Here is a 14,238-nt window from a genome sequence, read left to right on the forward strand (position 1 = left end):
TTTGAAACTTCAAGAAGAACATTTAAAATACATTTGTCCTTTTCTTAATGAATGGTCCCAAGATTTTTGAAAGAAAATTTGGTTTTCTTGAAATTTTAGAACGAGAAGAATCCATGGATGTTTTCTGGTTCATGATATCTCATGGCTGAGAAACCAAGGCCCAGAAAGGTGAAGTTGTTAACCCACAGTTAGAGTTAATGGCAGGCCCAGGTGTCTTTTTTTTTTTAGGCCCAGGTGTCTTGACTGACATCATGGGCTTTTCATAGAGCAAAACACTTTTCATCCATTATAAGGAAATCTTGACAAATATCAGACATTTGAGGTAATAGAAAAATAGAGCAAGTAATCCCTGAACGCTTACTTGTCCCAGAAAATTTGTGTTAAGATGATCTACTGTGAAGAAAATTTTGAGCCAATTATATTGCTATGGGTGCTTGTTAACAGATGTTAAAAAAGAATTTTTGGACCCAATATTGTATATTGCTGGTTTCTGTGGAGAAGACAGTATTGTTTCCAAACAAGTAAACACTAATTGCTTTGCTTAAAACAGTAGTGTTGCATTTTAGGAATACTGTCCAATATCAGACTGAAACTTCTATTTTTAGTTTTAACTTACTACTGGAAGAATGTAGTACTTAAAAATTTTAACCATTAAACTCTCCCTCTTGGTTATGATTATTTATAAACATGAAAAACCAAAGAGTAAAAATTCTGACCTGGATAGCACGCTGGGAGACAGCTCCATTCCCAGATGAAAAGGCCCCAAAAGCGTCAATGAGGCCATTGTTCTGAGCCTGATCTGAAGCATATGTCTGTAAACCTCCTGAAATGCAATTATATTATCAGAAGTTATTTTCTAGAAATCAAGTATTTGCACCATTTTAGCTATTGTTAAGATAGCAGAATATGTGACATAAATATTCTATTGCATTTTTAAAGTATCAATCAACATCAAACAGGCATCCAGATTAATTCAGAAGTCGATACTAAGTTTTTAATCCTACTAAATAATAGCTTCAACAACATCTCAGTTGCCCAGCTATGTAAATTATCTGCAAAGCAGCCATGAATCTCTGATTAGTCAAAACTAATAGCATAAAATTTCATGTTTTAAAGGTCATACACTTCAAAAAGAGAATTCATTAAGCCTTATTCCAAGCCTATTGATTTATTCTTATTTTAGACATAATCTTAACAAGCTTGACTTTTGGGTTTTCTCCTAAATCATAAAACATGTGTATGTAACAACAGCAAGAAATAACAGCTGAAAAGGGACAGTTATAGAAAAGTATAATATGTAGTAAAAAATAGATTATACACCAGGTCTCTCAGTCTCGGGCTATTTAGAACATGTGTAACTCAGATAGTTGATGTGAAAGCACTTTTAAACTATTAATGCCATCCAAAGTTTAAGGTAAGCGCTTTGGTAATTCTCTTGGGGCCCCACCCAGCTACCCTTACCTAAGCAAGCGAATCTCTCCCCAGCTGCTCTATGTGTTAGCTGCTGATGGCATGTAACTGCCCCCTTTTCCGGAGAACTGCCTTACCAAGAGAGGCTACGCTTGCTGGGGAAATAACATGCTCCCTCACCTCCACCTTGCCTGGACTGTCCACAGCCCCTGACTGAAGGACACAGTGGTGCAAAAGGTCAGCCCTTTTGCCTCAAGATTGTACCAGGTGTGTGATGCAATTCCAGATTGAGAGCCCTCTGTAGGGGTAGGCTTCAGCTAGACTCTAAGTCCACTTCTGTGCTTGGGTCCTTCCCCTGTCTCGTCCTACTGCCCTTTCTCCTGCTCTCCTGAGAGCTCTCCCTCTATAAATCACATGCGCCCAAATCCCTGTCTCAGGCTCTACTTCTAGGAAACCCAGCCTAAAGCAGGTAGTATTAGAAACAAGCAGTCCTGTCATTTTAGCTGCCTCAGGAGGCAACTCAGCATAATAATTGATATCCATAATACTGGCCCTAAGTTAAAAAAAATTGTGCCCACCTACTCTGCTAAAGAAGCCAGGCACATATGGAATCTATTTTAACCATCTGTGTATGATAGTTAGAAGCTTAATATATTAATGTTTTATGGAGAAACTGCATTGTTTTCTACATTTTCAGAGTGACCTTGTGTGTAGTTCAGCAGGCCCTTTGCTCTTCCCCTGCTACTCCTTATTAAAGTGTCGACTTAGATGTCACCTTTCTGGACCTTCTCCTCCCCTTAATAAAGTCAAAGACTTTCTATTCTGCTGTGCTTTCTACTGTTAATAGAGCACTTGTATCGTGGTGTTATATAGTTAGTGGCTTGTCATCTGTCTCCCTGGGTCTCTAAGCCAGCTGCCAACTGGAAGAGAGCGGTTCCTGGCTAACCTATTAGATTCTTTGCAGTCCTTACAAAGTGTCTGGGAAGAGAGACCTGAGTCCTAACTAGAGTGCTGTGCTGATCCCATCTTTCTTCAGACTGCCATAATCCTAGAATGGAGGCCTTAAAAGAAATGGGTAGAGTCAATTCTAATGGTCATTTAGAGGTAAAGGCAGGTAGTTGGTTAATAAGATTACCCCTCTCTCTATATGTCCCACCCTTCCCCTTCTCCCCAGTTCACTGGAGCTCACAGTCCAGTGGAAGAGATAATTCAGTGGGACACAACAGCAGGAGACCACCCTTCACCTGTCATTTTAGACAGCTCCTCTAGTTCTATTGCTGCAGAGGGTCCCAGGGCAACTGTGTGGATGACAGCTCCACTTTGTTTCACCTCGTTGAAGCACGAGCTTATAGTGTTGTCCTCCCCATCGGTCAGCAGCACGATTTCAGATCCATCTGTTGAGAATTTCTTCCTAATAACCTAAGAACATAATGCAGGACATGAGTTATCAGGGTGGCCAAGGGGTTTGGGAGAACTGCATTTAAAGGGAATGAGAAGAGAAATCCCAGAGCGAATGAACAAAAGTGCCTGAGAATGGTCAAATATCTCTCTGTCTTGAAATGATAAAATTTTAAATCAGCAACATTCATGGAACTTGACAGTAGTCTTTTCTCTTGGTTACCCTACTGCAGAGTGGGCTCTGTAAAGAAGGATACAGGGTAGTTCCAGGGATAGACAGCACTGGGGAAGCAGCAAAGGAGGTTTTTCTAGTTTTCTTCATATGTTCTCTCCTTGACAGGATTTTGGAGGTTCCCAGATGCCTTCAGAAACCACCCTCATTGAATAGGTATAATATTTGGGAGATATTAGACGCAGGGTAGATTTAGCTTATATGATATTCACCATCTGATATTCACCATCTGACCATACCAGTTGTTTATGGTTGGCATTGGTTCTGACCGGTAAGTACCTAGGTCACATGAGATATTAAAATTTTTAATATTCCCTCTGATTAACAAATAATTTTGTTCCTATTAACCCCAGCTCCTATTGTCCTATGACATCTATGTTTCAACTATTCCTGATTAACACAGGTTATAGTTTTTTACATTGTGTAGAAAGCACACACCTTTTACCAATGTTGGATAAGATTATGATAGAAGGAAAATTAGATTCAAAAAATAGTGTTACTCATTTCAGAAGTGGAAGGCAAGAGTCCACTCTTCCCCTAAAAAGAGTAGAAGGAGAGACCCAGAAGAAGGGAAAACTAGCAATCAAGCCTAAGTAACCTCTCTTCTCTGGACCAGACTGTCAGAAAAGGAAAGCATCTTAAGTAGGTTGAAAGGAAAGCTAAGAGCAGAGGGGACTTGTGCTGCACTCTGTTTGAACTCTGAGAGGGGCTGCCACATAAGGGAAGAGACTGAAGAGCCCAGAGCCCAGGATCCTCTCAACCATGGCCATGGCCTTGATCTGACCAAGCTGAGAGGCCAGGGAAAGGGCTTAATTTGGATTCCGTTGTCCTACTCCCGATCCCTGCTATGTGTCGTGGAAAACGTGTAGAAATTCCCACATATCCCACAGGAAAGACAGAAGTCCGCAGACAAGAGAACAGGTCATCTCACTATACAGGCTAAGGGGTGTTCAGTCTGCTCAGGGGCTGGATGGAGGACAAGGGAGTGTTTGGGCTCTGCTCCAATAGTGAGAGCCAGGGTGGGGCGGAGTCAGCCAGGAAAGAGGACTGGGCCCTGATCAAGCCCAGAGAACAAAGTCCAGTGGGCCCCTCAGCAGACACAGGAGCCCAGAACAGACCTGACAGGGGCTCTGCAGCAGGAACCAGCGGAGAACTTGAGACAGTTTAGTACGCAAGGCTCTTTCCCTCATCACACACAAGCTCCTCCCATCCCACATCTGGACTCCATTGGGCAGGAGGAGCATCTAAATTCCAGTTGTATCTCTCACACTCTCTCTCACCCATCTAAGTGGAAAATGCAGAACCAGAAGTTCTCTCTTCACCACCAGGCCATCTGGCATTACTCATCTTCCCTAAGGTTTTGCTTAGCAGGAATTTAGTATAACATGTCAGCGATTTCACTGTCCGTTCCCCTCCCTCATTTGCTTCTTTAATCAAAGCTTGGGCAAGTGGCAGAGGCAAGAGAATCCAGATGCACACAGGCATCTGGACAAGGGTTCTGCAGCCGACTGTGCATACAGTGGAAATCAATTTTAGGGAACTGAATTTCAAGGTGGAATAAAAGGTCTCAGGGGACAGACTGAATTTGAGGAAATGGTTGTCTGTTGTCCACATGCAATAGTGTGAGCTGGAAACTAAATGTTCCTGCTGCTGCTTGGGAATCTGGAACAGCCCCATGGACATGTTGTGCCCCCTATCAGGCAGAAGGCTGACCTGCCCAAGATGCCACAGAGATTCTGAGACCTTAATCAGCCAGTTTTTTTCAGTCTCTTATTCTTTTTTCATGGGGTAAATATCTTCTAAATAACTATGGAATATTGGATTATGTATTTGGAACAAATAAGCATCAGGTGCTTTCAAATAATTCAATTTTATTGAGAACCTTCCCTATAAAAGATACTGTGCAGCAGCCTGGGAGGTAAAGAGATAAGTCCTATCCCTAATGAAATTTTGCTTGAGTGAAGCGTGTGATTAGAAAATCATACATAAGAGCCTAGAAGTAATAAGAAATTTTTTGTTAAAGTTCACAGGATGTAGAAAGAGTGATTCTGTACAGTTGAAAGAATCAGGAAAGATGTCCAGAAGTAGGTGATGTCTGAGATGAATCTTTGAAGAATGAATGTGATTTGAAGGACAGAAGAGGCAGGAGAAAGTATTCTAAGTGGGGAGCCTGGCAAAGGTGTGGAAGCACCGAAGGACAAGCGATCCAAGTTGCTGAGACATAGGACACCTGGAAGAGAGTCCCCGGTACGGGAACCTAGAAAGGTAGGTAGGCGCTCTATTATGAAAGAACTTAAATATTAGAGAAAATTTGACTTAATTTTGTTGAAAACGGAGATAAGATTAGGGAAACAGAAATTGTAAACATTGACAAATGACGGGGGAACTTGTCTTACAGCAAATGCTGATCTAAGCCCGGTGCAGATGGACGTTCCTCCTGCGGCCACTGTCGGTAACCTTTTGGTGAGCGCATCCCTTTCTGCGGCACTGTTTATCTGTACGAGTTCACTTTGTACTTGGGCAGCACTGTCAAATGTCACCATCCCAACCCAGGACCCTTGCTCAACTATCTGCAGAAGGAAAAGTTTGCCAGCTTGATTCAGTCGTTTAAGGCGGTCACCACTCTGAATGGAGAAGTAGAAGAAAAGCAGTCAGGTTGAGTTTAGATGAGCAGACTAATAACAAAACAGGGTAGAGGAAATTTGGAAGTGGCTGCCTTAACATCGAGTAAATGACTACAAGCTTATTCAAGGGCCTTTATATTAAATTAAATTTCCATATTAAATTTCTCCTTTATGATTTGTAGCATCTTTGGGTAGAATTTTAGGGCCTTTGAATAGCCCTAAAAGATCAAGCCAGATTAGGCTTTAGTTAGATTATTACTGCTTTGATAATAGTTCTATAGACGTACATATTGTCAGTGAAACATTAAAAAATGTCAAGGCTATGTACTTCAGCAGATCTTGCTCATAAATTGAAAGCTAATTTAATTTGGCAAATGAGACACTTGCTGCTGAATTTCTGTTGAATAGAGTTGAAGTGGGTGTTTCTGGTGGTAATGTCATTGTGGTGACTGTTCTGACTCAGGGTTGTGTTTATTCCCAGCCTGTTACAAGTTGTGATCCAGATCCTATCATACACAAATGTGAGAGCAGCATCCTGACAACCAAGACCCAGTGAACATACCACCATGCTTCCAGACTTATCAAGGACTAAACACACAACTCGTTGTCCAATCTGCAGCAATGAGAATGTGGGTGCAGGTGGCTGTGTTGTCATAGGAGTGGTTTTCTTAAAGTCCTCAGAATCCTTGATCACTTCCCAGGTGCTTCGGAGCTTGCATTTTTGGTTTTGCAGGGTTGGGGCCTCTTTATTGTGGTTTTTTTCTGTACAGAATTCAACCACCTGAAATTGTCAATAAAATTATAGAGATAAACAGTAGAGAAGGATATTTAAATCCCTTGTCCTCCTTCCTAGTCTGCCCTGCTAACCTGTAAATTTGGCTTAATCCCACAATCGCTGCAGGGCACTGCTGGGGAAATTCACAGTCATAATTCAGACTTCCTATCTCATACCACATCTTCAACCTCATTGGACCCTTAGTACTACTCAGCAATCTATTTATCTGCTCCTGGCTTCCTTCCTACTTCTCAAATTTGTCATTTCAAGCTGTCGCCAGTATCTTCAAACCACCCACTTCTTAACATTTCTCTGCTAGTACCATCTTATTTCTCCATCCTTTTATGTCCCACTCACTTCCTTACTTCCCACTCACTTACCAACACCCTGCATTCCAGCTCTTTCCACTAAGATGCCCCACCGGCTCCTCAACCTTCATGTGTTCATAATTGAACTTACCACCTTTCCTTTAACTCTGCTCCTCCTCCTCATGTATTTTCTAACTTGATGTCACCACTATCCACCCAGGCACCTACATCAGGAAATCCTATCTTCTTCCCTCTACAAAATAACCAAGAGCCATCTATTTCACTATCTCTCCAGTTCATCATCTTTCTCCTTCTCCGTTGGAATCTCCGTCATTCAAATCCTCATGGTCCCTGTATCAGACTATTTTGGTCTCCTATCTGACTTTTCCATCTTGTTTGCCCTCCAATTGGTCCACTCCATAGTTTCCAAGAACAGCTTCTTTCTTACCCCTTGCTCAAGACCCTTTGGTGGCTCCTCATTGCTCACACACTATTTCTGGACTTTTTCACATAGCAAGTAGCAATCTCCATGGTTTAGATTTTGCTTCACTCTCCAGCCTCACTCTGGCTGTACATTCCAAGTCTCTAATTTCCCCCTACTGTAATCCGTAAATTCTCAAACTTGCCTTTGCTCATGGTTTCCCACTTTGTCAAGGAATTCCTCTTCCTCTGTCTTCTGCATTGTGAACTTTACCCTCATGTTCCAGCCAAAAGGTCATTTTCAAAATGTTTTCTCATTTCCTACCCCTCCAAAGAATTTTCACTCAGCCCTGTGGCTTCACAGTACCCTAGAGATACTTCAGTAAGACCCCTTTAACATTGTTAGTACACTTATTGGGCTATAAACCCATCTATGGCAGAAAATTGTCTCATTAAATTTTGCTTCCTCAAAACTTGGTTTAGTGTCTGACACATAATAAAAGCTCATTAATATAAGTTTGTTGTTTTTTAAGTAACCCTAAAATCTGCATGTCAGGTTTTTTTTTTTTAATCTACAGAAGGACAATAGTTATTATGCAAGAATTACATGAGAACATATGGAATAGGGTCCATATGAACACAGCCGATAAATGATAGTTTCCTCCCCTTTCATTAAGCATTTATATCTTAGCATTTGGGGGATTAAAAAAGGAGCCACAGTATGCAAAGAATGTATAACCTCATTCCTCCTCTCAGATTACTATTCACAGTATTATCATTCAATTAAAAAGACTAAATATCCAAGATTCTAGTAATTTAGAAAGTAATCATTAGCTGTAAAACACTTATTTTCCTCTTTATTTGCATGTCCCAGGTCATTTTGGTTGTGTTTCCATAATATCATAAGGCTCTATTTTAGCAGGGGATCTGAAAAACTTACAGGTAAACTGCAGGCAGAGGTTCCCAAACCTGACTGTACATCAAATTTAACTTTGTGGTTAATTTAAAACACAAAATCTAGGCCCCCTCTTGAAAGTTTCTTTCTTTTTATTTTTTTAACAAATACATTTATTTTTTAATTTTTTTAAAAGATTGATTATTTATTTATTTATTTATTTATTTATTTGTCAGAGAGTGAGAGAGAGAGCACAAACAGGGGGAGTGGCAGGCAGAGGGAGAAGCAGACTCCCCACTGAACAAGGAGTCTGATGCGGGACTCAATCCCAGGACGCTGGGATCATGACCTGAGCAGAATGCAGACACTTAATCGACTGGGCCACCCAGGCATCCCCTTCTTGAAAATTTCTGAGTAAGTCTAGAAATGGACTGCATAGCCAGACTGAAGGATGGGCCTTTTGAACCATGGCACATCACATTTTAAAAACTTATGCCACCAGTTACTTCACCCTCTATTCCAAAAGGAAAACATAATTTTATATAAGAGGTTGAAAGATGAGAGACTCCCCACAAAGTCTCTCCACTGACTTTAGTCAGTGATTAACTGATGCATTTAGGTTTAGTTTGTGCGGATTTGCCAAAATGTATATTTAGCACTAATAAGGATAATTTGTCAAGTTTATTTTATGACCCGTTGGTCATTAAAAAAAAAAAAAATTAGAAAGTATTTTAAAACTACTTAAACCTATTAAAACTACGTAAGACTCCTTACAAGCTCCTTCACCAATGCTCTTAAAAATGTAGAAAATTTCAGTTAACCAACCAAAAGCAAATATGCAGGCTGAAAAGATCTCTGTAAGTTAAATTTAAGGCTACTGATCATGTTCTTATTAAGAAATAAAAAGAAGTGTCTGATCCTCTTGGGTATATTTCTTATTTAACTAAAAATTTTTGTGCTTGTCTGCCTTTAAGGATATTTGAAGTAATTCTAAGCACTGAAACTCCAAGCTTGTGGGAGGGAGATAATGGAGCTGCAAGAATGGACCTAAGGAAGGCAGAGGGGGAAGATATGAATTTATCCCTGATTTTGTACTCCCAGCTTGTCCCACAGAGAATCAGCTGCTCACTGGTGATTTCCTAAAATTTGATCCTTTCTTGCAGCAATCAGGGATAAGAACCTCACTAAATTCATAAGCGCCAAGAAAGAAAAAGAAGAACAGGGTACTTACAGAACCAATACTTGGCGAAAACATTATGGAAGCCTTCTCAGTCTGGTGTCTAGAAGGTAGGAACTCACACCCTTTTTTGTACAGCCCTGTTGCTGTGTCGATTCTGCATGGTCTGGTGGTACAGCTGCCTCCCTGACAGTGTTGTACTGCATATTTACCAGTAATACCTGTCGAACATCTGAGAATATATTAAGATTAGATGTTTAGGTGCTGTAATCATTTCAGAGGGTTAGACTCTGTGGTCAGGTTGTTCTGATGTCTACAACTTCCTCTTGTATTTCAATGAACAAATATATCACCTTAAATGACAAAATTATTAAATCCACATCAGTGTCATTTTTGTTTGCCCGAAAGTATTTGAAGGGTTCCCGAAACGGTATCCAAATTTGTTTCTATGCAGCAGAAAAGCTAAGTCTGGCTTATGACTGTCATCAGAATTAATAAGGATCCAAGACCTTAGCCACCTCCTCATCTAGGACCCCCATTCCTAGAAAATCAGGAGCTCTCTTTTGTTTCCCTTAAAAGGCTTGCAGACATTCCCTGGTTTTCTTTTCCAGTTAGTTTATATCGTACAATTTTTACATAGTTCTTATATGTTCATAGGTATTTTAGATTTTTCCTTATATGCTTATGAGTTTGTGTCTATTATAAATGGACTGCTTTTACCCAACATTTTATTTTTTGAGTATATAAACAATATATGAACACTATAGGAAATTTGTAAAATAACAAGAGTATAAAGAAGAAAAGGAAAAAATCATGTCCCACCATCAGAAATAAGCTACTGTTAACATGTTGAAGTATTTTCTTCTCTATGTATCAGCATAACATTGCACATATAACTTTGCTTCCTGCTTTTAAAAAACTTGGTGTATTAGCATATTTAAGATTTTAATATATTATTATAATTCATAATTTTTTTTTAAATGTGATTTTAATAGCTGTATGTTTTGATACTATAATATAAATCTAGTCTAACTTATTTAATTTGCTTTCTCCCCAATTTGTCAGTACTAAAAGTAGAACTTCAATGAATAAATAAAAATTCACATGAAGCTTTGACAGTTTCCAAGTTTGCTGCAGAATTGATTCCCAGAGTAAAATTTGAACATTTTAAAGTCTGTTGATACACTAAAAAAATGGATTTTTAAAAAGATTTTATTATGTATGTATGTATGTATGTATTTATTTATTTATTTGACAGAAAGAGAGAGGAAGAGCACAAGCAGGGGGAGCAGAAGGTAGAGGGAGAGGGAGAAGCAGGCTCCCCACTGAGCAGAGAGCCTGACTCCAGACTTGATTTCGGGACCCTGGGGTCATGACCTGACCCTAAGGCAGATGCTTAACCAAGTGAGCCATCCAGGCACCCCTTAAAATGGATTTTTAAACATGAAATTACTGGATCAAAGAATAAGAAAAATTTCACAGATTTGATATGTGTCATCAAATTGCTTTCCAGGAAATTCATGCCTTTAACAGCCAATTCATGCCTCTAACAGCCAATTCATGCCTCTAACAGCCATCTGTGGGAGTGCTCATCCCACTGAGATTCTCCTCTTTGTCAAATTTGTGCCTCTTTGATTACTAGTAAGTCTGAACATTTATTATATGTTTATCAGCCATTTTTATTTCTTTGGTGAATTATTTATTCTTCTCCAGTGTCCATTTTTCTGTTAGAGTGTTCCTGTTTTCCTTATGGTTTTTGAAAGTTCATTATGAGTTACAATACTCAGCTCTTAAAAGCCTGGTTTCTTAATTTTTCTAATACTTTGTTCTGTTTTTACCTTTTTATTTAGTTTATGTTTGATTTGTTTACAACAACAATTTTAATTCTTAGGTTGCCAAATTTGTTATTCTTTTAGTTATGTCTTTTTCCAACTCTTGAATGCATAGAAAGACCTTCACCACAAAAGAGTTAATATTCTTCTAGTTTTTCCTCTTCTATATATATGAGTCTATCCAATTGAAGGAGAGTCTATTAATTTTTTCCCCACACATTTAAAAATTGTCCTGATATCTTAAGAAATTCTGCCTTTCCTCATAGCTTTGTAATTCTAGCTGTATTAAATAATAAATTATTATATATGTGTCTGTCAGTCCACATTGTTTTAATTAATGTAGTGTTAGTGTATATTTAAAATTCAATAAGTAGAATTTCCCTTTATTATTACTATTATTCTTTTTTAAAAATCTTGTTAGCATTTTAAATAGTTTCATAAAACCTGTATATTAATGTGGGTTGAATTTACATTTTCCATGAATTGAAAGTCTCCCAATTTATCTTGATATTCTTTTAAACCCTTTTAGAAGGATTCTATTGTTTTCTTCATGTTGATTTTCACATTGCTTAGAGTTTCCCCTACTTTAAAATTTTTTAAATTTAATTTAATTTATTTATTTTAATTACCTGGTGCTTATCATGACAAATGCACTTCTTAATCCCCGTCACCTATTTCACCCATTCCCCCACCCACACCTCCTCTGGTAACCATCAGTTTGTTCAGTTAGTTAAGAGTCTCTTTCTTGGTTTGTCTCTCTATCACTCTTTTTTTCTCCTTTGCTCATTTGTTTTGTTTCTTAAATTCTACATATGAGTGAAATCATATAGCATTTGTCTTTCTCTGTCTTACTTCACTTAGCATTATACTCCATTCATGTGGTTGCAAATGACAAGATTTCCTTTTTTATGGCTGAATAATAGTATTCCATTATATGTATATGTGTGTGTGTGTGTATTTATATATTCCATTTTATGTATATTATATTAACATTATATTATATATGATGGAATATATTATTCCATTCCATATAACAGAGTTTGAATGGAATATGTATATATTATATATATAATGGAATATATAATATATATACCACATTTTCTTTACCATTCATCTAAAAAGTCAACCAGGTGCCCCCCCGCCTGTCAGGTTTTAGTATCTGAGTTATGCTAGCTCTTTAAAGTAAATTAGGAAGTTCCCTGTCTTTCCTGTTTGTGCTAAAGAAGTTTATATTCACTGAAATTGAGCTCACTCATAAAATGATGGCAGCCAAGAGTACTTTACAAGTATTCAGTTTGCTTTCTATTGACACCACAGAAAGTTTAATTTAAATTGGGATGGAGATACCCAGGTGACTCAGTCGGTTAAGCGTCTGCCTTCTGCTCAGGTCATGACCCTGGAGTCCTGGGATTGAGTCCTGCATCGGGTTCCCTGCTCAGCGGAGAGTCTGCTTCTCCCTCTGCCTCTGCCCCTCCCCCCTGCTCATGCTCTCACTCTCTCTCTCTCGAATTAAAAAAAAAATTTTTTTAACTGGGATAAATTCTGTTTTAATATTTGGATTGTCATTCTTTTAAGTTCTACAGTCCCTCCCAGGCCCATTCATACTGATGAAGTCCACATAGATATCATTCTGCCCTGAAGTCACTGAAGAATCACATTAGATTTGTTTATGTCCCTGATTCTGATGCAGGAAGATGGAGACACTCAACGTAGCACCTGCAGATTTCTTACAGTTGCACACATACACACACAAACACACGAAGAGGCAAATGATTTGTAGCTGCAGAGTAGAGAATTCAACTAATTGAAGCACTTATAAAGTGAACAAAAGTAGTTTTTTGGGAAGCTGAAAAAGAAAGCACTAAGAATGAGAGATCAAAAATAAGACGAAATAACTGATATTTTTAAAATCATCAATTCCTGAAAAAATTTGTTGCAATTTAAAATAGTTTGGGAAAAGTTAAATCAAAGTATACATACCTTACTGCTTCTCTTCTTCCATTGAGTAAATAGAATTTCTCATCATTATTGTACTCATCATATACCCCCCATCGTAGATGAGCCCATTCATGGACAAAGACCCTTTCTGTAAGAAAATATTTTAAACACCCAATTACAATAAGAATGGCAAAATTATTTTCTCACACTGGGAGAAAGTAGTTTTTCCGAACATCATTATGCTTTGCTGTGTTAATTTTTTTTCAACTAAAGGTTTGATTTCCTTAGAAAAAATTAAATAACGACTGCACATTTCTCTAAAATGTAACTACTTATTTTGGCTCATCAGATGTTAATTAGATGCTAGTAAATGCCAGGCAGTTACTCATACAAAGATGAAACAACTGGCTTGTCCTCACACAGCTCATGGTCTAGCAGATGACACAGATGACCAGATAACTAAATCCCAAGTGGTGTAAGTGTCATGATGGAAGTCAGTGCAGGCTGCTGTGGGAGCCAGAGGCATTCACAACCTGGGCAGCATCCCCAAAACGTCCTTCTCCCTCACGGCTCACATCTGGTTAACTCTCAAGGCCTGCCTACTACACCACAGCCTTTTTGCTTTGACCTAGTCTCATCTTTCCAGTCTTACTGCTCCTAATCCTGAATCACTGCAATAGCCACTCCCTGGCCTCCATATCGCTACTCTTCAATGGCACCCCTATGGTCCTCAAGTTAAATCCAGTTTCTCAACATGGCATACAAGGTTCCTGATGATCCAGACCCTGCTCCTCTCTGTAGCCATATTTCTTGCTGTTCTTAAGCCACTTCCAAAACTCCAAATCATAGTGAATCCCTAAACTCCTTTTACTTTCTAGAGTCACACCATGCTCTTGCTCATCTCTGGTTCTTTTCACGTATTTTTCCTCTGGCTCAGAACACTCTCTCCCTCTCTCTGTCTGGATAAGTCCTACTTTTCTTTCAAAATCAGGCTTATAGCCACCTAGAAGCCTCTGACATCCTCAAACTAGTCCAAATACCCCTCCTGTGCACTTTCATTATATTCCATTATTGAACTTATCATGTTATATTTTCATTGCTGCTTACATGCTAGTCTCTTGCACTAGACACTTGTCTCCATAAGAACAGACACCATGACTTCTTCATTGTCTTGCCTTGGCAACAGTGCCTAGAACTTAATAGTTACTCAGTGAGTATTTGTTAAATTT

The 14,238-nt window shown here is 38.7% G+C and overlaps 1 protein-coding gene and 1 long non-coding RNA gene across 4 annotated transcripts in view; one reads left to right on the plus strand and one right to left on the minus strand.

Annotated features, from left to right (window-relative positions):
• The window catches only part of CLCA1 (chloride channel accessory 1), a 29,212-nt gene that overhangs the window by 7,723 nt on the left and 7,251 nt on the right, over positions 1 to 14,238 (minus strand). The window contains exons 4-9 of the mRNA XM_036095988.2: positions 13,052 to 13,157; positions 9,294 to 9,471; positions 6,227 to 6,445; positions 5,437 to 5,664; positions 2,655 to 2,829; positions 717 to 823 (exon numbers count right to left, since the gene is read on the minus strand). Coding sequence (XP_035951881.1) covers positions 717 to 823; positions 2,655 to 2,829; positions 5,437 to 5,664; positions 6,227 to 6,445; positions 9,294 to 9,471; positions 13,052 to 13,157 — 1,013 coding nt within the window. The remainder of the gene's footprint in view (positions 1 to 716; positions 824 to 2,654; positions 2,830 to 5,436; positions 5,665 to 6,226; positions 6,446 to 9,293; positions 9,472 to 13,051; positions 13,158 to 14,238) is intronic.
• LOC144381908 (uncharacterized) overlaps positions 5,066 to 14,238 on the plus strand; it is a 61,416-nt gene continuing 52,243 nt past the window's right edge. For 2 of the 3 annotated variants that reach the window (XR_013448086.1, XR_013448089.1), the window contains exons 1-4: positions 5,066 to 5,305; positions 5,439 to 5,503; positions 6,146 to 6,365; positions 9,226 to 9,349. This is a non-coding gene — a long non-coding RNA (uncharacterized LOC144381908). The remainder of the gene's footprint in view (positions 5,306 to 5,438; positions 5,504 to 6,145; positions 6,366 to 9,225; positions 9,350 to 14,238) is intronic. The other variant, XR_013448087.1, reaches the window with a different exon arrangement.

Source organism: Halichoerus grypus, chromosome 5 (assembly GCF_964656455.1).
Source record: "Halichoerus grypus chromosome 5, mHalGry1.hap1.1, whole genome shotgun sequence".
Classification (NCBI taxonomy): Eukaryota; Metazoa; Chordata; class Mammalia; order Carnivora; family Phocidae; genus Halichoerus; species Halichoerus grypus.